Genomic DNA, 26,500 nt, shown 5'->3' on the forward strand with positions numbered 1-26,500 from the left:
AAGGCAGTATCCAAATTAAAAGAGAAATGAAAATGAAGTGCTGCTCAGTAGTTCATATGCAAATTGTATCCAGTTGTTTTAAGTTGTTTTAAAACTAATTATGTATGTTGCTTCATGTTCAAATATTTTATTTTGTGTTATTTTTATAGATTTCATTTTCTATATAACTTCTACATAAGATCTATATTATTCATTATTCCATTTCATATTATTTTATAATATTTAATAATAATTTTTGTTAAACTTTTTATAGCAATAAGCTGAGTGATTTGTTACAGTCATAAGTTCACAAATCTGAAGTTTTATTGTATAAACTTTATTCCCTATTACATTGGGTTGCTACTAGCAAAATCAAACCTTGATTGGAATCTAATGAGTATTGGCATATTGGCCGGTTTGTGGTGTGGTGTGCACTGATGCTGATTGGATCACCAGATTAACAGTATTCTTGTGGAATGGGAATTGGGGGCACCAACCTCAGAGAGGAGCATTGGGAAGGTGCATGGCACTATTTTATCTTTAATACTATTTAGTAAATATATAAAGCTCCTGGAAGTAGTCACTAGGCGTATGGGGGCAAGGTGCCATGTTCTTTGTGGAGGACACTTAAACATAAAACAGGTGCTTTTGATCTCCTTTGTGTACAGGAGGGAGTAGGGGAGCATATACTAAGGGGGGGGAGAGAAGTAGCAGGTATGGTGGCAGCATATTTGGCTACCCCTCAGCAGCTATTTCCCAGATAGTTCTGTGTTCCCTTAAACAGCTGTTGCAATTATCTTTCTCACTTCTTAATCTGCTGCTAAAACAGACAAATTGTGGTGCAAAAAAACAGTGTCTACCAATACATGTCATGATATAACATTGGCCATTCAAAGCACCTTACCTTTCCCCTTTTATGGTTGTTTTGCCAAAGAGCTGCTTCCACATATAATGGAGGTGAAGTGGCCATTGAAAAGAAGTTTTTCAAAAGATTAATGTCAGTTTTGAAGAGGTTCCACAAGTACAGTTATTTTTCCAGTTATGTTTCTCTGGCAAGGAAAGTGAGGAAAGGTGCCATTATGTTTTGTTTGCCCTTGTACTGATATTCAGTAGTATGTACAGTAAATAATATGCTTTTAATATAGGGAGATACATTTGCATTAGAGGAATTCATTCTTACCACGCTTCCTCTTGACTCCAGTGACTTGCTTTGATTTTGCAGAGTGTGCCTTCTTTTTCTCTATTGGAGGAAGAATGAATAAAGATTTATACTTTGAAATGAAACAGTTATTTGATTTGGCTTTTTAACAGTGTGGACGAACAGTTCATTTTAAAAAAAGAATAATGAACAGCTGAGTAAATATAAAATATACAAATGTTCTGAGTTCCTAAATAGGTCTTTGTTTCTTAATACCTCAGAGCATACAGGAAAGAAAATAATACAAAAAGGGTTGGGAGAAGTACTCTGGAAATACATCTGGAATTTTTTGCATGAGGCCCTTCTCATGCATTTCAGTCATCAGCCATAGAATCCGGAATGCTTTATTCACATACAGATCACTGCATAGCTTTTGGGGCAAACCTTCAGATACCGTTTTTGAACAGAGATGCTGCACACTATTGTGCAGCATTAGCCATGCTCAGGTACCATGATAAGCCATAGTTCCTACAGTGTCAAGAATGGGGAACCTCTGGCCCTGCAGCAGTTGTTGTACTTCAGTTCTCATCATCACCAGCCAGCATGGCTAAATAAACGGTCAGGGCTAATGAGAGTGGGAGTCCAACAGTGTCTGAATGACCACAAGTTCCCCATCCCTGCATTATGTGAACAAATCGTTTTAAGCTGTGGGCTGTTACACTCCGTCTTTTCTTTTTCACCCACAAGGAGAAAAGCAGAAGCGCACCCCCTTCTCTGTTTAAACTAATTACATGGTTTCGAAAGATGTCCTAACTGGTTTGCCTTAATTATGGTTAGTGAGAACAAGCCAGGACCAATCTGTGGTTTCAGATCCCTGCTTGTTCTGAATTTGAATTTAAACAAACAATGTATAGTTATTACCAATCCCCTTTTAAAGCCGGGTATGTTAGTGACCATCATCACATCCTGTGGTAACAAATTACATAGTTAAATGATGTGTTGCCTGTCTTGAATCTTTTGCCATTCGGTTTCATTAAATGATTCCAGGTTCTAGTACTATGAGAAAGAGTACTATCTGTCTCTTTTCTCCATTCCATGCATAGTTTTATAAACTTATATCTTGTTCTCCACTATTCACTTTTTTCTAAACTAAAAAGTCTACAATGTTGTAACCTTTCACCATAATGGAGTTGCTCATTTTGGTTGTCCTTTTCTGCTCCTTTTCCAACTACACAGTATCTTTTCTGAGGTGTGGTGACCAGAAATGTGCATGGTATTGTGGTTGGTCTGGGGTAGTAGGATTATTAAGTGCACCCCATATTCTCTTTAGGCATTCTTTCAGTGTGTGAAGGTGAACTTTCTTTGTTTTCCCTGGTTTGTGAGTACAGTTTCTTATTCACAACAGCCACTGTGACAAGCAGCTATCTGACAGGGCATTAACTTGAAACAGTGAATTTACTGTGTGGGTGGTGTTGGTATAATTGCCATCACTGGCCCAGTTCATATGCCAAATTAAACCATATTTAAGACTATAAACTGTTTAATATGAATGAGCAGCGTGCTGCTCAGAATTACAGAATCATAGGATTGTGGAGTTGGAAGGAACTCTGAGGGTCATCTAGTCCAACCCCCTGCAATGCAGGAATCTACGTGTGCTCCCAGTGTGCTCCTCTGCAGATGAAACAAGCCAGAGTCTTGTCATGTTTGTGTTTCTTTCCCTGAAACAAAATATGAGTGTTAACCAACGTTAGTTTTAAGTTAAAGTTTAATGTGATGTGCAAACCACGCCTCTGTATTAAATGCATTTATTTTGGAGAGTGAGGGTAAGGGAATTCAGTTTACTTGGAAGTAATACAAACTCTATTGTATTCAAATTATCTAAAAATGTGTTTTGTAAGATTCATAATTATTTTGCATTAATCAGTAAAATCTAATTTTGCATGTTGTGTATTTTCATAATGCAGGGACATATTTCTGGCTTGGGGTATATCACAGATCAAACCCAGCCTAGTGATGTCAACAAGATGCAGTGGCGTACAACGTCTGGGCTACTTTGGCCATAAGAGAAATCTGGCCAGAAGGTGAACGTGATGACGGCCTGGTCTATGGTAGAAAGGCTGAAAATGGAGAAGAGCCGCTCCCAAGAAGAGAGGACTAAAGAGCAAGATGGTGGGGATCGTAGCACCGAATCTGAGGAATGGACAAGCTCTGAGAGTGAACCTGAGCAGCCTGGCTTCAGGAATAGCTGCAGCAAGGCACAGTTGAGGGATAAAGAGATTTCCCACAAACCACATCGACAACTTTGCCGCTCTCCTTGCTTGGATCGTCCGAGTTTTTCACAGAGTAGCCTCCTTCAGGATTTGAAACCGGAAGAGAATAAAGCAAACTTGAGTCAAGAATATCAATCTAAACTTGATTTTGCTTTGAAACTGGGGTATCCTGGAGATCAGATTCAAGCTGTGTTGAACAAGCTGGGGGCAGATGCTCTTACCAATGACATTTTGGCTGAGCTTGTGAGACTTGGAAACAAGGTTGAGAATGAAGGACAAGCAAGTAGTGGAAATGCCACTGGTCCTGCAGGTACAAAGGAGGTTGCTAGTCCTGAGCTGTCTCTGGAAGATGAGGTGGTAGACAGCTCTGACAACTTGAGGCCAATCGTTATTGATGGAAGTAATGTGGCAATGAGGTACTTTAGTAGTAGTAGAATACTTCTAAGAAATGCACTAATTATGCTGCATATGTATTTGTTTGTTTTATTTCATATACACACTTTGCTTTTCTGTTATTAAAAACAATATCCAATTAAAAATGATAGCATAATAGATTTTAAAAGGCAACATCTGTAACTCAACTGAGATAGCCCTTTTAATCAACCATGGGAGCTCAAAGACCTGTTGAAGAAGATGAGCCTTAAGTCTACACACTTGTATTTAAAAACTAAAAATTGAGCTGTTTACAGTGGCGTAGCGTGGGTTGTCAGTACCCGGGGCAAGGCAAGTAATTTGTGCCCCCTAAGTGAGAGAGAGTGAGTGAGCCAGGTAGGGGTAGAGGGCTGCGAGTGCGAGCGCGCCCCCCCCCCCCGATGTTGCGCCCGGTGTGGCCGGGCCCCCCTGCACCCCCCACGCTACGCCACTGGCTGTTTAATAGACTTTTAGGGCTGTAGTCCTGTATATGTTTCTTTGAGAGAATTCAGTGGGGCTCCATCTGAGTAGACATACATAGGACTGTACTGTTCATCTTGTACAGTGTATCACAGAATAGAAAATCTTTCCTTTTACTTGAGTAATTAAAGTCCAATGGAATTTAAAGGCCTATTCTTATAGGTAAGAATGGAATCACTTCAGTAAATTCTCAAGGCATTATTCACTCTCTGAAATACATGTCTGTAAAGCAGTTTAAAATTTACAGACAATTTGCTGAGCACAAGAGTTGTAGCAGGGGTGGTTACAACCCATCGAAATAAAATTGTGTCTTTCTAAAGTGGGTACTAAACTTCCAGAAAAGGTTTCTTTCCCTCTATAAGTCTGCTTAATGCTATTTGCTAAACTACATTTTAGTCCCATCCATATTCCAAAGAGCTCAGGGTGGTGTACATAGTCTGATGTGAGGTAGGTTAACCTGAGAGACAGTGAATGGCTTTAACTGATATTTTCCTAGTCTTAGTCCAACACTCTGCCCCACTACATAACACTAGTCTCTCTGGCTTTATGTATTTTAGAAAAAAACAAATCTCATTGCAGTACTTATGACCAGTACTTGCTAAACTAACTTGTTCTGTTTTTCAGTCATGGCAATAAAGAAGCATTTTCCTGTCGGGGGATTCAGTTAGCTGTCGACTGGTTTCTGGAGAAAGGTCATAAAGATATTACAGTGTTTGTGCCTACATGGAGGAAAGAGCAATCTCGACCAGATGCACCAATTACAGGTGGCAAATCAAACATACATTTGTTTTCTTCAATTGCCATTACTAGGACGAGGATAATTACTGTGCTAGACACTGGCTTTTCTTGGAATGGGGCCAAGGACCTGAATCAGAGCATTTTCTGTACACACATGCATGGTAGTTGCTCATATTCTAAGCCACTAGATTGTTATTTTTTCTTAATTTTTTTACACTTCATACTTTAAATCCGTGCTGCACATAAGCCTGCAAAAGTTACTAGCCTGCAGAAGTGTTAACAGTCCTTCTGAGGGATGACAAAGGAGCAAAAGTCTATGGCATTTATGTGCTGGGAGTAGAGGAGTAGCCTACTTAGTTTCTGTTCTGGGCATGGATGGGAGGGCTTGAGTGCTCCATTCCTCCTCTGCCATTCCACTTCACCTGCATGCATTTTCCCCTCACCTGTGTCTGCAAGGTCATTCCATACAAGGCAGCTTTACAGTTTTTTGTTGCATAGACTGAACCATAATATAAAATGTCATGGTGTATAAACTGAAACTAGTTTAACTGTGAGATTATTCCCCAGAAGAGAGACTCTTCAGCTTTGTGCCCCAAGGTGTTGCTGGAGTAAAACTCCCATCATGTCCAGCCATCTCAACCAATGACTAGGAATGATGTGAGTTGCAGTCCAAAAATATCTGGGGACCCAAGATTGAAGTCCACTGTTACAGAGCAAAGCACTGGCACACCAACTTTTATGCTCTTGGGGAGTGTGCAAACACTTCTTCTTGTACAATTCTTGAAGAATATCTCAGATACTGAGATAAACAGAGAGAGCAAGCATATTTCTATATAAGGGACTTTGCTATTAACAGTTTCTTTATATAACCCTGGTTTTTCAGATCAAGATATTTTACACAAACTGGAAAAGGAAAAAATTCTTGTTTTCACCCCATCTCGAAGAGTTCAAGGGAGACGGGTTGTCTGTTACGATGACCGTTTCATAGTGAAACTGGCGTGTGAGTCTGATGGCATCATTGTGTCAAATGACAATTACCGTGACCTTCAAAATGAAAAGCCAGAATGGAAGAAATTTGTAGAAGAACGGCTCCTGATGTATTCTTTTGTGAATGATAAGTAGGTTTCTTTATTTACAAGTAGAATAGTAATGCTTAATGTTTATCTGGTGAGATTTGAGTATTTGACTTCGTCTACATTTTCATAGATCCTTAAACAGAAGCTGCCTGGTAGGGCAATGTAAGACCATTAGTGACCCCCTTTTGTTATTCTCTTTTAAACTAGAATGCCACACACCTATTTCATTTTTCTGCACAGAGAAGGGACTCCAGTCCCCTATTGATTTCGATTGGCCTTTCTCCACTGGTTCCTACTCTACAGTTTCCTTTCTGAGATGGTGCGGGGGGAGCTGATAGAGATTAGCTTGCCTTCAGGCACCTGCCAAGCTCATAGCTATGGCCAGGTTCAAACTGGGTATTTCCCAGCCTATTCCTAACCATTGTATTGTTACCAGTCTACCATGTCAGGTAAATTTAATACTAGCAGGTAAAACTGGCCTCTTGGTTTTTCCAGGTTTATGCCACCAGACGACCCATTAGGACGCCATGGCCCCAGCCTTGAAAATTTCTTAAGGAAAAGGCCTGTTGTTCCTGAACACAAAAAGCAACCTTGTCCTTACGGTGAGTGTGTCACACTTGACTATTTTGGGAGTCAGAATAATAAAATTAATAACCTTGATAAAAAGCAAAAAATCATAGTGGGTCATCTAAGGTGTTTTCTGTATTGGAAATCATGTAAGAAGCTTGAGTAGGACAGAAAGGTGTAGCATGCTTCTAGAAGTGTGGGGAAATCAGATTTTGTTTGGGTCTGCTGAATGCACTGCTGAGTTTTTAAAAAAAAAGCTTTCATGGTTAAACCAAAGACATGGTATTAAGTAGGTAACTGGCTCTTGCTTGCTTGATCTTGGCATTGCGTATGTGTGGCTGGGAGCAGGGTGGGGAGAAAAGAGGAGGACTCAGAGAGGGACTGCAGTTTGGGCAAAGAGTTAAATTTCCTCTTATCTCTTTGCCACATGTGACCCAGAACCATCCTTCCCTTCTCTTGCACCCTGCAGAAACTAAGAATGGAAGGGCCAATCATGTGTTTAATGTCACATCTTGGCTCTGTTAATTTAGAGCAGTGGTTCCCAATCCGTAGACCACAATCACATAATGAAAACTACCATAGATGTATCAACATTTTCAAAAGTAGGGGGTCTATGGCTTGGCTTTTGCAGTACTTAGCTAATTGTGAACCACTGATTTAGAGGGATGTTTACACGCATTAGCATTTCTTGGAAAAGTCTGGAAGAAAATACAGTTGGAACTTAATTTGGTGTTTGGAAATATTTTCAAAGCTCTCCTGTGCTCAAAAAGTCATTTAACTAATCCAGTATTAAGGCCACAGAGAGTCAATTAACAGCTGTAAACCACCCTTGATTATTTTTTTAAATTAAAGGGCAGTATTCGTTAAATAAAGTTTTAAAACCCAGTTAGATATTTGACAATTAAACCTCTCCCTCCCCTTGTTCATTTTCAAGCTCCCAGCGCATCCACTGTCAGCAGATCCATTCTGTTAAATTCCTAATGAGTAACACTATGTGGTCTTGGCTGAGAGACGTTTACTGCACAGTCTGCACAGTCTAATGTGCATGTCTACTCAAAAGCAAGTCCCACTGAGTTCAATGGCAATTACTCCCTGTTGTGCATAGACCTGTAGCCTAAGGGAGTTACATATTCACACTTGCATTTCACTTTCATAACACCTTTGTGTCAAAAGTTAATCAGAGAGATGGTGACCTAAAGGCACATCATGTGCACGTTTTAAAATATGATAATGCATGAAGCTGACTGTTTAAAAATAAAATCAGGGATCATGTGGAAGATCTTGGAGAGTTGCTGCCAATCATAGCAGACAGTGTTAGGCTTGATAGATTAATGGCCCTAATCTGTATATGGTGATTCCCTGTGCTTCTATGAGTGGGAATTTAAACCTGAGTCTTTATTAGACTCACACCAGTACCTGCTCTTGCTACCTTCAGGGAGGTTTGTATCACTTAAGTAAGATAAATAGATACAGTGACGGGATTGTAGAACATATATAGCACATATTTGGGTCTGCTAACAAAGGAAATGTGATGGCTGTTAATAGTTCATTCTAGCATTGACTGTTACAATGCATTTAAAGGACCTTGGGTTGTATCCATCTATGTCATGTTCCAAATTGACTCATTGAAATCAGTGAACAAGTTAAGAATTGTATCCAACTAAGTTTTATTCATAGTAGATGCACTGAAATTAATGGACCCAAATTAATCATTTTCATTAATTACAATGGCTTACTTTGACCAGGGCTAGCTAGCATTGGCTATAACCCTTACTCATTACTAACTTGAGTCCATTGAGTTCAGTGGGTCTAGTCCAGGCATTCTCAAACTCGGCCTTCCAGCTGTTTTGGGACTACAATTCCCATTATCCCTGACCACTGGTCCTGTTATCTAGGAATGATGGGAATTGTAGTCCCAAAACAGCTGGAGGGCCGAGTTTGGGGATGCCTGGGCTAGTCTAAGTATGACTCTGACACAACCTCCTGTGCTTAGCTAGATATTGCTTGCAAAGACCATGCCTAATATGGGAGATTTTTCCCCAACAGGGAAGAAATGCACCTATGGACACAAGTGTAAATATTACCACCCGGAACGAGCAAACCAGCCCCTGAGATCCGTAGCTGATGAGCTTCGCATCAGTGCCAAATTATCCGCTGTGAAAACGATGAGTGAAGGAGCACTGGCTAAATGTGGCACAGGAGCAGCCCTTTCCAAAGGGGAAATAACTTCAGAAGTGAAGCGCATTGCTCCCAAACGTCAGTCAGATCCAAGCATTCGGTCTGTTCCTGTGGAACCCGAAGATAGACTTTCAATGGTGCGGAAGTCTGAGGCTAATTCTGTCCCCTCCCTTGTTTCAGCATTAAGCGTCCCAACCATTCCACCTTCCAAAAGTCACGCTGTTGGGGCATTAAATACCCGGTCAGCAAGCAGCCCTGTACCTGGTTCATCTCAATTCACACATCAGAAATCCTCACTAGAACACATGGCCAGTGTACAATATCCTCCGATCCTGGTCACTAATAGCCATGGCTCTTCAATGAACTATGCAGATCAGTACCCAAAGTATGAGTCTTTGGGGGACCATGGCTATTATTCAATGCTCAGTGACTTCTCCAATTTGAGTATTAGTAGCATGCATAGCACAGATTACTATGGGGCTGATGTAGACCAAAGTTTATACTCAAGAAATTCAAGCCCCTGTCCAGACAGTTGCTTAAGCCATACAAGCAATGATTCGTACTCCTCATATACAGACTTATATATGGGTCTGGGGGATGGGAGCCCAGAAGACAGTGTGAAGGTTCACCGACTCCCACCTCAAAGCCGCCTTCAGCCTTTCTCCCATGGTTATCATGAGTCCTTAACAAGAGTTCAGAGCTATAGCCCTGAAGGGTCTAAACATATTCACAAGCATTCACTTTCCCATTTAGCACTGCACATCCAACACCCAGTTGTTGGGGCTAGGTCCAGTTGCCCAGGGGACTACCCTGTGCCTCCAAACGTTCACCCATCAGCCACTACCCAGCCAAGTCGTGCCCTCGTTATGACGAGAATGGATAGCGTTTCTGATTCGCGTCTTTATGAAAGCAATCCCACACGACAAAAAAGGCCACCGCTCTGTCGAGAGCAGCATGCCAGTTGGGATCCATTGCCATGTCCGACCGATACCTACCCTTACCATCCCTACCCACTGAGCAACAACCTCATGCAACCATCTTATGAGCCTGTAATGGTGAGAAGTGTTCCAGAGAAGATGGAGCAGATCTGGAGGAATCCTTGGGTTGGAATCTGTGGTGACCCACAAGAACCACACATAATCCCAGAGCATCAGTATCAAACCTATAAGAATCTCTGTAATATTTTTCCAGCTAGCGTTGTCCTCTCGGTGATGGAGAAGAATCCCCACATGACAGACGCACAACAGTTGGCAGCTATGATTGTTGCCAAATTGAGAACAGGACGTTAATAAAGATCCTTCATTTTCAATTTCTAAAGATAAATAATTGAAAATTCTGTACATTCTGGAGATCTCTAAAAATGACAGGTGATATGCTCTGTTTGTTAAAAGGTTTTAATTGCAGTATACAATTCAATTCTGTATATTATTGTAGTGATTATATTTAAAATATGCATGAAGCATTTTGAAAAAGCAGATTGTATAATAAATATGAGTATTTAATGATTTTTAAAGCAGGGATTTTTGAAAAAGGCATTTTACAGGAAGTGCATACCTTATGCATGGATGTATCATTTATTGAATCTAAAAAGGTCATATGTTGGTATGTCCAAAACAGGTCCTTCAAAACAGCAATTATATTGCATGACTCATTGTATAGTCTTCAGTATTAACTGACATATGTTGCTCCAACATAACATTAGGTTTTTACAATAAACTCTGTGCACTTGGACATCCTCACAAGCAGAAGCCTGCTCTTCTTAAATATCCTTCACAGAACTACAATAAAACAAGCCCAGTCAGTTGACATGCCTAGTGTTTCACAGAGGGCTTTTGCACCTATCTAGTGGCTCCAGCATGAGGCGGCTTTTGTGGGGCTTAGTTCTCTGGGGAATACACTTTTTGTGCAGTGGAAATACCTTTTTGCACATGAGGAGCATTGCCCAACCTTGAAGGGAATGGGGCTGGGGCTGGGAAGCAGTGAATGTTTCTCTTGGACCTTCTAGATAGCTTGAGCTTCTGCCCTTTGGGAAAAAGAACATGGCCGGCTTGCAAACATGTTAATAATTCTCAGCTAAATACTGTTGTAATCTTTGCACTGTTACCATAGGCGTGTACAACACATTTCATTAGGGTGTGCACCCAGGGATTTTAAGTTTTAAGGTGAACATTTCTTGAATATATACTCATACTCAGTCACAAAGGACATTATTTTTATCTATCAAATTAACTAAGGAAACTAAAACTTAATTAAACTGACTTTTTAAAATTAACAACTAAACCTTCCTTTAAATATGCAAACATAGAAAATGAGGCACAAAATGCCAAATCTGTGGTGTAGTGATTACCAAGTGTATACAAAATACAGTCAGTTTTCATGATCTGTATGAGCTAACCCAAATTGACCAATGCAGATTAAGATTTTTTCATGTTCCTGTTGTGTAGAATGGGATGTTGCCCACCAGATGTGAGTAACAGGTGGTGAGTGGAGCTCTGACAGAGACAGAGCTATGAAACAGAAACAGATACAAGCAGAAAGAAAAGGCTGGAATGGATATGCAACTTCTTCTTGTCCACTTCTAGAGACAAACACAGGCAGACACTGCCTATACATTCCAGTTTTATTCCAGCCTTTTAATCCTGCCCTTGTCTCCCTTCATCTGCTTCCCTACTCTCCTCTCTTGCACCTTTGTCTCTCCCTGCCCCACTGCTTCCCCAGTGGCAGCTGAGGGAGCTGGGTTGCCACTCCATACTCCATCCTCATCACAATCCAGTTTTGTTTTTTGTTTTTTGTTCTGCTAAGCACACCAGCATGCCCTATGTGCACGCCTATGGCTTTTACAGATCATTACAATTGGCATTTCTAGCCTTTTCAGTACAGTCCAGAAAGCAGAGAAGTTGTAGAATCTGCAATCTGAATTCTGCTTTCCTGTTCTTGTGCGTTGACCAAAGACATGCCGAGAACGGGTGCTGGAGGATGCCAATGAACAAATATGCAAAGTAGTTTTAAAAATCCAGTTCATTTTTATTAGTGTTGGACAGCAGGCTAGTTTTCAAATGGGTGCTCTAGAATTGGGTTTACTGCAAACTTGCTTCAGTTTTGCACTTTGAAATCCATGCAAAGGTGAGCATTTGCTTCCTGGAACTCCCTGTTTGACAGGCCAGAATCATCATTCTATGGGTGGCAATGTTTGCACAATGAGTATCCTTTGCTCCAGGGTGGGCAATTTAGTAGCTAAATGTCTCCTATAAGAGGCATTTATGGCGGTGGTGGCTCTTTTGTTTTCTTTTTTAAGGCTGCACTGACTGGACACCCTTTTTAAATCCAAATGTGTATTTCAACATTTTGAACCACTACTAACTCGATATGTCTCGAGCTAGGACTTGTTGACTTCTACTGTAGTTTTTTTTCATGAAAGTCGAGAAGGCCTGGTTTCTGGCCTTTTGTTTCTTCATGAGAAGGTGTGACACTGCCTAAATGTTTCTTACTATGAAACACACGGAACGTGAGGCTGCAGTCAGGGTTGTTTCTGGTGTTTTGATAATGGCTTGCAAGCTGCTTTTGGGTTATTTGTTGATCCCAGTCTAAAAAAACCCAAAGGAAACCCCAAGCCCTCTACTTGATTGATTGCACTAATCCTAAAATGGCTGCTGGTGGCCCATTTCTATTTTGTGTTGAGTACACTTCAAGAGGGATGTGCTTGCATTAAGTTGGACAGCTCAACAGGTGGTAATAATTCTGTCACATGCTGATCCAGTCTGTTTGCCTACAACCACACAGGGTGCAGAGTGGGCTCAGAATGGGACAGGCAGTGCCTATAACAGCATGCAGCACAATGGTGGCAAAAGGGTGGGCAAGCAAACTTTGCTAGCTTGCTGTGCTTCTGCTTGAGTGCACAACTGAAGACCCAAGACTGTTGGTAGGTGCTGTCTTGACACATTCTTCTAAATGCACTACAAGATGAGGATATTGGTTCACCTACAGTATCTTTGTAATCTCAAGGTCCCCTGCCTTCATGATGTCATAATCGGATTTCAAAAAGTGGTGCGAGTTCAAATGCTGAGCTCAAAGCAAGTAACAATAATCACAGTACCATTAAAAACATGAAACATTGCAGTCTATATTATATCAAATGCAGTCGCATGCAGGTAAAGGAAACAACAAAATCATACTAATTGAAACAATTACTACTATTCAATAGTAATTCAAAATATAGGAAAGAGTGGCTGACCACCAGCCCTGTGCCAGATGGCATTCTTTGGGAAGGGGCTGCTGCTTCACTCAGTGCAGGGAGCACACTCCCAGGCATTTATTTTCAAGTGTTAGAATACCTGGGGGTCTAATGATGAAACACAAAAGTTGCTGCTTTTTCCAGGTAGCTACAGAAAATTGTTGCTGAAGAACTAGTGGCAAACAGGTGGTTTGTCATGGTTGCAGGTTGGGTTTCAGCAGGAGGCTGAATCTGCATTAGAACAGAATGGCACACACCATGTTGGCTTGTGGTTATGTGGGCTGGTGTCCAGAACATCAGTTGTCCTCATGTTTTAAAAGCAAACAGCAGAAATGCAGATCAGCCCTGTAGCTTTAATCTGTGAACCAACACAACCCTTAAAGTTACCTGCATTTAAATCTGGAAAACATCTTTTTTAAAAAAATAAATAAATAAAATTGGCCAGCTTTTGTCAGAATGGGATTCCTTTATTGTTGCATTTATTTTATACTTCCTTCTTTTGTGTGGTGTAAAAGCAGCTGAGAGCAACGCCTCAAATATCCAGAAACGACCTTTTGTTTGTTGATACAAATTGTATCTTTCTTGATTGTATAAAAAAAATGTACAAAAGCCATCTCTAGATTAGTTTAAATATTGTATTTTCATCACTATGTTTGTGGCACTGTGTGTCACAGGGGAGTAGCCCATCACAGATTATGAACCTTTTTATTTAAAATGGGCACTTAACAATTTATAGAAAAAACAAAGGTAACTTTTCAAATCCACTTTATTACTATAATGTGCACAGCTAGTGTGTGTGTTTAAGAACACTACTCTGCATAGGTTATATTAAGTCTATTTATTAAATGAATGCATTCCTGCAATTGATATTTTTTGTAAAGCATCAGTGTTAATAATATTGATGTTAATATTTATACAGTTACAGTAAAATTGCTGTACATCCTGCTTTTGTTCTTAACAAAATAACTATTGTATGATTTAGGTTCAATAAGGAATTTTGTGTGCTCACAATTTCTTGCATGGAAATCAGTTTCTGTATGTATAAAAATGGATGTTCTCCATTTTATTCCTATGTTAAGGCAAACTCTTGCAGGGGATCTTGGAAGAGTCTTTTTTAGCAAACCTAATGTTGGGCTGAAATTACCTTGAGAGCTTTTATTGGGTTCTAAAATATTTTACTGTTCCCGTCAGTAAATGTTTTTTGTTTGTTTGTGTGCGTGCGTGTGTCAGGGGGTTTATATATTGTTTTGTTCTGTATTGAAAAACATTTCAAGCCTTTTTTGAATGCTTTCCTGGGAAGAAATATTGCTGTGAAGTTGAAGTGGTTTACTGTAACACAGCTTTTCCTAAACAATGGTTCCCAAATTTTTCTGCTGTACAAGGAAGAAGTGAATGAAAATGTTGAAGCAGTATGCAAATCTTTTGCCTGTCAATTATCTTTCATCAGTGAAACTTTTTTATATCTGTTTCCTTTATGCCTTGATCCACTTCTCTTTTTCTCTTGGGAGACTTTTCCCATGCCAGTTCAAAACTGACATTTCACTGCCTTCATCTCTTATTGCAGAATTTCTTCTAAAAGTAGAAGGGATGGTATAAAAACAAGTCAGTCGCCTACATTGTAAATATAAGACTTTACTTTAAAATGCTCTTTTTGAGAGTACAGTATTTAATTTTTTTAAATTGTGTACCAAATAACTACAGAATATGTATCTATATATAAATTTAAAATAGCCCAGGTAACAGCAATCTTTCACTTGTAAAATATTTTAATTTTCTCTTAATTTATTATTGAAGAGTAGTTAATGTTCAGTTAGGCAACTGAGTTGTGTCTGAAAAACCCAAAAGATAGGTTAGGAACCAATCTTAAGTAATTTTGTAAATATTAAATGTTGTTCTGTGTTTTTGCTTGTACACACATATTTGACTACTATTAATCCTATTGTACTATTGAGCTGCAGTATTTTGCTTTTCTTAATTTGTAGAACTAAACATAACTGTTTAATTGTTGTAAAAATTTATAAAATCTCTTTGGGTTTTTTTGTTAACCCAAATATAATGTAAGTCTCAATGACAAAGAGTGAAGATAGACTTTACAGCCCATTGCCCTGGTCCAGCAAGAGCAATGCAAACAGGGAAGCTGGCTTCCACAAGTGCAACAGAGGCAGGTGGTACATCATGATAGCAATCTAGACTCCATTGAATTAGTTGGATGTGCTGTTTTATGCCGAAGAGACTGCACATCCCCATGTCGGGGCAGTGCAGCTACAGCTGGGTCAGGGCCAGCATGTGGTGTCTGTAATCAGTGTAATATTTTGTGCAATGTTTTTCTATACAGCTGCATGTTTCAGGCATCCACTGGCATGGGCATGTGTGTAAGTTTTGTAAAAAGTTTTATATATATATATATTAAATGGCTGAGATAATCGCCAAAGCAACATCTTGCAGGGGACAGAAAACATGCTTTCCCTTTAAAATGTGAAAATCAATGCTTACACAACAGTGGCCCTGTTTTCATGTAACTGCAAGCCAAAAAAAGAATGAGCAAGCGTGTGGGTACCCAGAGTGAAAATCTGGTCTTTCAGCTGATATGCTACCTGGAGCCAACCTTACCTGGAGCTAAGCCATAAGTATGTTGGATGTGGGTCTGAGCTTTGTGGCCTGTCTTCCCCCAACAAACCATGAGTGGTAAAGAAAGAACATACCTTATATGTTGGGAGCAAGACAAACCACATGTAACACTAAGCCAAACTGTGCCTTAGCTCTGGGTATTGTGGTAGCAGAAGAATAGGCAGAGTGAAATGGTTGCGATTTTCACTATGGGTATCTGCTGCTTGCGGAGCCATAGTTTGGCTTAATGTTAACTATGAACCGGGCCTCTTAAGAATTGTTTTCTTGCAATTCAGTTGTAGACATTTCTCTGCAATACTTAACCAATGAAGTACTGTAGTGACTTTCCACAGGGCCTGATGCCACTCAGCAGCTTCATAGTACCAATGAAAAAACAGCCTTTTTTCACTAGAGTGGATTCCTTAAGAGGTGTATGGTGTCAGGGCAAGACAAGACAGTGGCACAAATTTGAAGCCATACTTGTAGGGTTCACTAAAGAGAAGTCATTAGTGCCAAGTTAGTCACTTGGATAAATAATCTGTGAAGTGTTGCTATATTTTGATCTGCCAAATAATAGCTTACAAGCATCACACGTACAGGACTTCTGAATGTTTTTGTGTTCAACATTACAAAAAATGTTAGAAATCTTGCCAGAAATTGTAGTCAATCAACCACTGCTGATGAGTCACCATGTTAGCATAACTTTAATAGGAGCTTTACATAGTCCACTGAAATAAGTGGATATTCAGCAACAGAACTGGAGCTTTACACAGTCCACTGAAATAAGTGGATATTCAGCAACAGAAATCAGTGGATATTCAGCAATCACCAAGTTCGTGACTTTGAGGATCTTTTAATTTTCTGTGACAGGGCTGCAATGTATATGCGCATGTGCACACTAGTACAAATGTCACTGTCATTTCATGCTCAAAGAATGCAAGCACCCATTTATTTATGAAACAGCTTAATAGTCGCTTCCAGCTTGCTTGGATTTTGACCTTTAATTTTCTGGTGAGTGGTGTGGGCAGCAAATCTTTCTGTTTAAATGCATCTCAAAGGTGGTTATGGTGGGGGCGGAAGGGATCCTTGTTTTCTCCACTCCACCCCATTAGCAGGTTTTGTGTAGATGTTTTGTATCTAGGCATTTATATTAATGTATTCAATAAACTGAGTCACTTGGTCAGTACCTCTCAAGTCTCTTGTGCATTTCTTTTTGTGGCCAATACCCGCCAGTCTAAATCTTGCAAATTTGAAGTTGTATTGAAGCCTTAAGCCATAGGTCTTAAACCAGTGATTCAGGACCCACGTGCCAATCTCTCAGCCAGGCCTGGAGGATGCAACCTTTTCTTCTCTTTCCTTTTGTGAGATTTTCCTCCCCATTTTGTCCCAGCCCAGCCTTGCCTCCCCACCCGCTGCTGGAAACATGCTGCCTGGCCTTGGAAGAGGATTTTCATCCTATTTCAGCAGCCTTGCCTCCCCACCCACTGCTGGAAACATGCTGCCTGGCCTTGGAAGAGGATTTTCATCTGATTTCAGCTGCCTCACTGATCTTCACAAGACAGTGGGTTGTGGCAGGAGGCCTATAAACCATAGAAACAAGGAGCTTGAATTACTGCTGGTAGGGTAATCAGTGAGTGAATCCAGTAGCATCCAATTGTAGAGCAAGCCTTGTAACGTGATGGTTTATTCACTAATAAAGGCTGCTACTCCACTGTACATCTGATTTGGAATAGAGGGGTTGGGCAGGAAGAAAAGGTGGGAATCCCAGTTGAATTGAATGGGTTCATTCATGCATTAAGTCTACTGAGGGTCCAGTCCCCTTGAATGTTTTATATCTCCCTGTCTCTCATCCATCCAAGTTTGGATTGGATTTCTATTGCTTTGCTGTATGGGTTAAATTCTCTGAAGAAATATAATTTGGGAATAAGAATTCATGGGTTCAGCTAAGGTAGGGCTTATCTTTTTCCTTCCTCCCCTGGTAAATGTATGCTGATAGGATTGTGGGGAATTTCACAGCCTGATCCTTTGGGATAGTTTACCCAGGTTTAACCTTCATGTGCTTCCTCCTCGAGAGGTCCAGAGGGTGGCAACATAACAGGCCTTCTCTGCAATGGTTTCTTGTCTGTGGAATGCTCTCCCCAGGGAAATTTGCCTGGTGCCTTCATTATACACCTTTAGGCGCCAGGCAAAAATGTTCCTTTTATTGGGGGGTGTTATTAGATGGTTTTTATTTTGATTATACATATTGTGGTTTTTATGTTGAGCTTTTCTGTGCCCGCCCTGAGACCTCCGGGTATGGAGTGGTATATAAATTCAATAAATAATAAAAGAATAATAATAACCATGGATGGGGCTTAGGATTGCTATGCGTTTCCTCAATAACACCTGAGGGTTATTGCAGTTTTTCACCCAAATCTGAAATGGCAATTCTAATCCAATTTACTTGGGAGCACAGCCCGCTGAATAAGTAGGACTTTCTTCTGAGTTGGCATGGGTAGGGATGCACTGGAGTGCTTGCTTACAGAATGATTAGCCATCTTGCTCACTGCCTTCCCATAAATGCTTATTCAGAAGCAAGGTCCATTCATTTAAATGGAGTTGGCTCCAAATTAAGTGGGCTTAGAAGAGCAGCAAACAATTGCAGACTATGTTAGGTTCTGAGGGTACTAAAGCTACTACAAATTTTCCCCTCTACCATTTGAGTTCAGGAAAGTTGACACAAGAAGAGGACAGATGAACAGGTGATTGTGAGAAAGGGAAAGAAGGGAATCTATTGAAGGTTACAGAAATAGGAGGCTCAGCTTCCAAGGGAGTGATAAGTTAATATGAAAGTCCTATGCCTGTCTACTTAGAAATAAGGCCTATTTATTTTAATAGGACTAACTCCCAAGTAAATATGTACAGGACTGTAATTTTTATATTTCAATATTTGATTGAAGATTTATATTGTTTAGTTTCTTTTTAAAAAAGAATTGTAAAATGGCAAGACTTTCACGTGTAGTAAACAAAATAGCATGCCAACACCTCAGCACATGATATGTAGTAGTAATAATAATAATAATAATTTTTATTTATACCCCGCCCTCCCCAGCCAAGGCCGGCCGGAATGTGGAATATGTATGTATGTGACACTTGCAGTAGTGCCAATTCCGCACACTATATTCTTCTGCACCACCAGCACATCATCCACTTGTTAGAATAGTTGAAGGTCATTTTTGATCTTATGGAGATCGCTCTGGGTCCATAATAATCCCTCAGCAGCAGAGCCACCCCATTCTGAAGAGCTGTAGGAGAAGGGGGGGGGGGAAACAGCTTTAAAAACAAATTTTATAAGCAAAAGGGACACAAACACATACCATACTTTTTGTGTATAAGACAAGGTTTTTTATTGTAAAATAAGGTTTAAAAACTGGTGGCATCTTATACAAGGGTAGTGGGTACAAATCCCATCATCCCTAGCTAGGAGGACCATTGGTCAGGGGTGAGCTGGGGACCCAAGCTTGAGAAACACTGGACTTACCTATTGAACTCAACTTAAGATATACAGTGGTGCCCCGCAAGACGAATGCCTCGCAAGACGAAAAACCCGCTAGACGAAAGGGTTTTCCGTTTTTCGATGCGCTTCGCAAGACCAATTTCCCTATGGGCTTGTTTCGCAAGACGAAAACGTCTTGCGATTTTTTTCGCTCCCCCCCTTTTTTCTAAGCCGCTAATAGCCTTTTAGCCGCTAAGCCTTTAATAGCTGCTAAACCGCTAATAGCGCTAATCCGCTACTAGGGTTGCTTCGCAAGACGAAAAAACCGCTAGACGAAGAGACTCACGGAACGGATTAATTTCGTCTTGCGAGGCACCACTGTACTAGTGAAGAGTGTTTCACAACTATAATCACCTTTGCCCTATCCCAGGATTAAATAATGGTTACTTCTGAATGTAAATTCCACATTGCACACACAGAAAACTGCCCAACAGCTGTTTTGTTCTCTAGAGGAAAGAAGGAATTCCCCTAACAAAATGCAAATACAACCAGCAAGGGACCTGCCAGTGCCAGAGCAGAAACTGATATTTTAACAGAACCATCCTTGGTTAAAAAGTAAATACAGCAGAAGGTGCTTCCAGACAACTTGTTTATTCAGCGTTCATGCATCTCTGTTTGACTATATTAGAAACATTCATTCTGGATTGTTTTCAAGGGTGCTAGATGATTCTGCAACAGAAAAACTGTTATCCCACACTTTCCAGAGCATTTCCCCACCACCTTCCTTATTGCAAGAAGTCAGATCTTTTGGGGAAGTGTGTTTGCTGCATAAGACTTGCAAGCTGAATTCATCAAGATGTGATTTAATCCCTCCTGGACACAGTGACAGCCTGGGAACGCCCTGTGTTCAGCAGGATTTGCCTTCCCTGCTTCTTTACCATCAAATTCGCAAAGTGGTCAACAGCATGTGCAAACCACAATGAAAAGTCCAGCTACAGCTTCATAAAGCTAACATCAAATCAGCCAGTAAGACAGGCAAAATCTGCCCTCCTAAAATTAACTGGCCACTGTGAGGTAAGGTTGGGGTATGCACCTACATATTGGGGTAAGTATCTCAGGTATTCCACACCCAAGATGCTTAGAGCTGGTAGACCTGCTTAAGGCTATAGCCTTAAGACACATGCCTGCTTCATGTCTGCTGTGGTTTCTAATATCTAACCCCATCAGGCCACATGTGTGTTTTCAACAAGTAGGGACAAGAAAAGGTTGAAAAGCACCTACAAATTTCCCTAAAGCCAGATATAGTAAAGAATTCCCCTAATGCTTGAGTCAAGAGCCAATCTCATGTTCAAGCTTCTGCATAATCATAGATAAATGAGAGCCTTGGAGAAAAGGTGGAATAAAAACGTAGCAAAATAAAACATCTTGCCCATGTCTCAACATGGCTTGCCAAGTAACACAAATGATTTAACTGAAGATATGCAGCGGGACTGGTCTACATATGCAGCAGAGCAAGTCACCAGAATGCTGAGGTGGTAGAGTGGACCGTACCGCTTCAGACAGCTGATAAGGGATGCCGGTTTTGGTACCCAACCCCTCATCACAAATCACAATAAAAAAACCCACACAAAACAAAAACCAAGCATGCTAGGAAGTTGCTCCCTATTGTGCTAGCATTAGGGTAGCATTAAAAATTGTGAAGCCTGAAGTCTGCAGTCTGTTCTCCCACACCTGAGAACTCTACCACCTCACTCTGTCTTATGCATAGATCAGGCTGTGGTGCAAACCTGAGGAGTGAACACTACAAGCAGAATCATAGTACAAACAGAGGACAGGCTGCATCTCCACTATAAGATGAAACAAGGTAGTTGGAAATAGCACACTGGGGCACAGGATGGCAGAATAAAATGCTTGTCACAGCTGGAATGTTTCCACCTCATCACTTTCAGGGATGGGACTGGACATTTTAGTTGAGGGCTGTAGTTCAGTGGCAGCACATCTGCTTTGCATGCAAAGCATCCCAGGTTCAATTCCTGGTATCTCCAGATAAGCTATGAATGTACCTTGTCTGAAACTGGAGAGCCACAACTAGCAGCCTGACTAAAGACAGTTTCCTATGTTGTAAAATGCAGAGAACTAATAATGCTAGGACGCGGGTGGCGCTGTGGGTAAAACCTCAGCGCCTAGGGCTTGCCGATCGCATGGTCGGCGGTTCGAATCCCCGTGGTGGGGTGAGTTCCCGTCTTTCAGTCCCAGCTCCTGCCCACCTAGCAGTTCGAAAGCACCCTTAAGTGCAAGTAGATAAATAGGTACCGCTTTATAGCGGGAAGGTAAACAGCGTTTCCATGTGCTGCGCTGGTGCTGGCTCGCCAGAGCAGCTTCGTCACGCTGGCCACGTGATCCGGAAGTGTCTTCGGACAGCAGTGGCCTCCGGCCTCTTAAGTGAGATGGGCGCACAACCCTAGAGTCGGACAGGACTGGCTCGTACGGGCAGAGGTACCTTTACCTTTTTAATAATGCTAGACAGCAGATAAAGATGGATAGGCTCTGCACAAAGCAAACTATCTCAACCCCACAGGAGAGACCTCCATCTATGACAGAAAGGGAATGCTGCTGCTTAAGTGCTAGAATGAAGGCTGCTTCCTGCTGCAAGGCCCACTTCCACCTGGCCCACGAGGGTGGGGCCCACACTCACTTGAACAGCAAAGAGGCTCCTGGGAGGCGGAGGGACATTGCTGGAACAACTCTTGGGTTGGGGCAACTGGCTAAAATGTTTTGAACGGTTCTACTTTTGGTTCCTCTGTTTCATTTTTGTTGGGTTGGTTAAATGTTTAGTTGGAGTTGGTGGTTACTTTAATTTGGGTATAACTGCAAACTGTTTATTATTGTTGTTATTGGTTTGTCGCTTGTATAGGAGATTTTGTTTTTAATGTTTGATTTTTTTTTATATACCCAGTCAGATGGGTGGGATATAAATTTTATATTATTATTATTATTATTATTATTATTATTATTATTATTATTAGCCTCAGTGAGCATTGCCACTGAGGTAGTCACTTGCAGTCCAGCGTCATTGGGAGAGGCACAGCACTGACTACACTTGTCATAAACTGGACATCATGCTCTTTGAAATTAAAGCACAAAGATTTTTGCCCCTTTCTAGGGCCTGTGTGCCCCTAAAATCTGCTCTAGGGTTTTCCCCAACCCTGTGGAGACTGAGGGATGTCCCCTTGCAGAAATCCTTGCACAGACATGTTAGTTAGACAGCATCTGGGGTTTCTGCAACATCTCTTTGAGTAAGTTATAGCCCAGGTAAAGCAAGGCACTTTGTGGAAGTGAGGTTTCCGCCCATCCTCCAAGTTGCAGGCATCAACAGCTCCCTTCCACAGTGATTTATTTCAGAAATCAGCTGCTTCCTGTACATCATTTGAGCCCTTCCTTTTTTGCCCGCAAAAACAGTTGGGGGAAGACAGAGGAGGTAAACCCATCCTCCCCACCACACAGGGAGGTGCAAAGTCTGTGAGAAAAAGAAACAGAGGACCCAAGGTCCTTAAATTTCCCACTCAGCCCACAGGGGCTTAGTTCTTAAAAGAGACCTCATAACCAGAGTAACCTCTTTCCTTTCCCTTCCTCAAATAGACACATGCGACCACAAAATTCACACCTCATTGCTAAAGCAAGACCTCATGCCTTCTCTTTTGCACTCTCACAGCAGCAGCAGCAGAAGCCTCAAACAGTGACGTAAATCAAACCTCAAGGTGGGGGAAAAAAAGGCGGAAAGACATCACATACCCTAAGAGGGATGGTGTTTTGAAATGGACTCAAGATAAAAACAAAGAACTCTTGTTAGTCAGTCTATGTTTAGAAACTGAATGGTGGAGGGGGTTTCTGCTACTTATGCAACTGAGGGATGACTGGAAGACAACAGAGAAGAATCTGTAGGTATGAAGAAAAAGGTCAGTGCTATTAACAAATGCATTTATGCTGGTTATGTCCAAACTGAAGCAGACTCATTACTGCTCTTATAATATCCCTGCAAAGCAGGTCACTATTATTATCTTCATGTTGCTGATTGGGATGAAGGGACAGGGTGCTTTCATGGCAAAGGTGAAGTTCAATCCAGATGTTCTGCCACTCTTAGCTCCATTTCTTGGCCACTGTACTTAAGCCAACCCTGTGGTTATTATATCAGTTGTGGCAACTACCACAGAAGTGAATGCTTGGGTGTTGAGTATGCAGTCTGGTTGGAGATGTTCTGAGGCAGAGCCTTCTCAGGAGTGGTTCCCTGTTTGTGGAATACCCTTCCTGGTGAGGTGCACCTGTCTACCTTGTTATTAATGATCAGGAGGGATTTAAAAACATTTGTTTTTAACAAACCTCCCTTACCCGGCATTGGGTGGCTGAAAGAGATTGTTCCCAGCAATCTTGAAATGATTAGCCATCATTTAAATATGTAACTGTTTTGATACATTCTTAACCTTTTAACATGTTCTGAGTTTAATTTTTAATTCTATTGTTTTGCTACTTCAATACTTGCAGCACTGGATGCCTTCTGGTAGAAGGATGGGATTTAATTAAGAACCAAAAGCCCATCAATCCAGCAATCTGTTCTCAACTATAGCTACTCAATATGCCTCAAAAGGAAGCAGAAAAGCAGGACTGGACCACAAGAACACCCATTATCAGTCATTAATGATAATAATTTGCCTGCTTCCCGATTATACATCCCCAGAGGTAAAGGGAAAGATAAATGACCCTGGGTGGGCAAGTCCAGTCAAAGGCGACTATGGGGTGCGGCGCTCATCTTGCTTTCAGGCTGAGGGAGCCAGCGTTTGTCCAGACAGCTTTCTGGGTCATGTGGCCAGCATGACTAAACTGCTTCTGGCGCAACGTTACACCGTGATAAGTGCCAGAGTGTACGGAAACACCATTTACCTTCCTGCCACAGTGGTACCTATTTATATTTTGAACTGCTAGGTTGGCAGAAGCTGGGACAGAGCAACAGGAGCTCACCCTCTTGCGTGGATTCAAACCACCAACTTTCTGATCGGCAAGCCCAAGAGGCTCAGTGGTTTAGGCCACAGCACTACCCATATCCCCAGAACAGCAAGGGGGAGGTTCAACAGCAAGACAGCATAAATAAAATAAAATAAATGCACACATTGGAGTGCCCCAGGGCTATCTGCTCCTCCATCCTTGCTGCTGGCAAAAAAATCTACTTGGAAGGGCGAGAGAGGCAAACTGCCCTCTTCAACAATTGTTCCCGCTCACCATTCTCGACAAAGGAGCAGCATCTTCATGCTCCTTCAGATGGATCTAGTATTGCATGAATATTGCACTAAAAATGAAGCCGAACTGGGGAACGCAACCATTTCTGATCATCTAGAAAAGCTCAATTTGGATGTCAACTATTTTCTGTACATCTCTGTCTTCAGTTGTGTGTCAAACAATTTTGCCCTCGCCACACACCGACAGGAAGAAATCAACACCACAGCAGGATCAGAGTTAGAACAGTTAAGCAAGTGGGACAGGAGTGGCTATAAATGGCTACAATTGGAGCAGCTGCTGTGGCAACAGACATTATTGCTCTGGTGACAAAATGATGGAAGTTCACAGCACTGGCTCAAATGGACAATTAGGAGCCACCCTGCTGGAAACATCCAACTTTGGGGTAAAAAACTAACCATAAATAGAAGGCCTGCTGCAGAGACCTAAAATAGATGCCGGCCAATCTAGTGTTCAGATTAGTGTTCAATCTAGTGCTTAGACCTCTGGAACAATTTTGTAGCAAAGACTCTATTGTAACATACGCTATTCCCCAATCCTATCTGAGGTCTTTAGGGCAAGAAAAATATTTGTAACTTGGGCTGTTAAAGGTAAAGGGACCCCTGACCATTAGGTCCAGTTGTGACCGACTCTGGGGCTGCGGCACTCATCTCACTTTATTAGCTGAGGGAGCCGGCGTACAGCTTCTGGGTCATGTGGCCAGCATGACTAAGCCGCTTCTGGCGAACCAGAGCAGCGCACGGAAACGCCATTTACCTTCCTGCCGTATTTTTCGCTCTATAAGACGCACCAGACCATAAGACGCACCTAGTTTTTGGAGGAGGAAAACAAGGGGGGGGGGATTCTGAATCTCAGAAGCCAGAACAACAAGAGGGATCGCTGCGCAGCGAAAGCAGCGATCCCTCTTGCTGTTCTGGCTTCTGGGATAGCTGCGCAGCCTGCATTCGCTCCATAAGACGCACACACATTTCCCCTTACTTTTTAGGAGGGAAGAAGTGAGCCTTATAGAGCAAAAAATACAGTATTTATCTACTTGCACTTTGACGTGCTTTCGAACTGCTAGGTTGGCAGAAGCAGGGACCAAGCAACGGGAGCTCACCCCGTTGCGGGGATTCGAACTGCCGACCTCCTGATCAGCAAGTCCTAGACTCTGTGGTTTAACCCACAGCGCCACCCGCGTCCCTTAACTTGGGCTTTTACCAGATTGCAGAAGTCTGAACCACACAAGTTTTTTTAATCAATTTGCTTAATAAATAGGAGTGAACATGGATAGAAACTAATATTCAAATGCTGTTTATTTATGGTCTACCAACCACAGATAAAATAAAAAGTTACAGAATGTGAAGCATTTAAGATGGCTAAAAGCAGAAAAAGCTATTAAAGATTGCTACATTTATGAATTTTGCAACTTGCTCCATCATTCAAAAAGTTCAAGCTCTCCATGAAAGTGGTCAAGAGAAATTCTGAAGGGCATTCAATGAAGGACTGTGTAATGGGGCATATCAGTTCCTATGTACACTTGTAAAAATGCTTTAAAAAAAGAACAGGTAAAACAAAATATACGTCTTTGTTGTTGAAAGTGCACAATCTTTTACTTATAGGAGCTTTGTAATATATACCCCCTAGAAGCTTTGAGGATAAAGCATTCGTCTGACCCAAGGAAAAATGTTTTCTGTATTTAGGAACAGACAGAAACTTTAAATAAGGCATCCCATTCCTAGAATTAGGACATAGTTAACCAAACAATTGGGTTAAGGCCTCTGGGCTCCTGAAGGTCAATATCATTTCATATGACAAACATTTATTGAATATATAAATTGTTCAGACTATTGCGGTAATCCACCCAGCACTCATGAGAAAATGTGGTGTGATCTCAGAGTAATCAAATGAAACTTTAACATGTGGCATAATATAATACTAATAATTTTGTCAGAACTAGCTATTTGTTGTTTACTGTTGTAGCAATTGTTTTCTCAAAATTTATCTTCTGTACCATGAAAATAAATAAAATCATTATTTAAAAAAAATATGATTCTATATAACAATATACTTGGCTTGCTCACC

At 41.2% G+C, this 26,500-nt stretch overlaps 2 protein-coding genes across 6 annotated transcripts in view; one reads left to right on the top strand and one right to left on the bottom strand.

Annotated features, from left to right (window-relative positions):
- ZC3H12B (zinc finger CCCH-type containing 12B) overlaps positions 1-15,041 on the top strand; it is a 37,476-nt gene extending 22,435 nt beyond the window's left edge. For all 4 annotated transcript variants that reach the window (XM_081179309.1, XM_081179308.1, XM_081179311.1 and 1 more), the window contains 5 exons: positions 3,082-3,803; positions 4,903-5,042; positions 5,900-6,134; positions 6,588-6,694; positions 8,706-15,041. In XM_081179309.1, the coding sequence (XP_081035435.1) occupies positions 3,208-3,803; positions 4,903-5,042; positions 5,900-6,134; positions 6,588-6,694; positions 8,706-10,126 (2,499 nt within the window). In that variant the 5' untranslated portion in view covers positions 3,082-3,207 and the 3' untranslated portion in view covers positions 10,127-15,041. The remainder of the gene's footprint in view (positions 1-3,081; positions 3,804-4,902; positions 5,043-5,899; positions 6,135-6,587; positions 6,695-8,705) is intronic.
- A 3,745-nt stretch (positions 15,042-18,786) lies between these two features.
- Positions 18,787-26,500, bottom strand: part of LAS1L (LAS1 like ribosome biogenesis factor) — a 50,482-nt gene continuing 42,768 nt past the window's right edge. For both annotated transcript variants that reach the window (XM_081179323.1, XM_081179322.1), the window contains exon 14: positions 18,787-18,959. In XM_081179323.1, the coding sequence (XP_081035449.1) occupies positions 18,869-18,959 (91 nt within the window). In that variant the 3' untranslated portion in view covers positions 18,787-18,868. The remainder of the gene's footprint in view (positions 18,960-26,500) is intronic.

This window comes from Podarcis bocagei (genome assembly GCF_964188305.1).
Source record: "Podarcis bocagei genome assembly, chromosome: Z".
Lineage (NCBI taxonomy): Eukaryota > Metazoa > Chordata > Lepidosauria > Squamata > Lacertidae > Podarcis > Podarcis bocagei.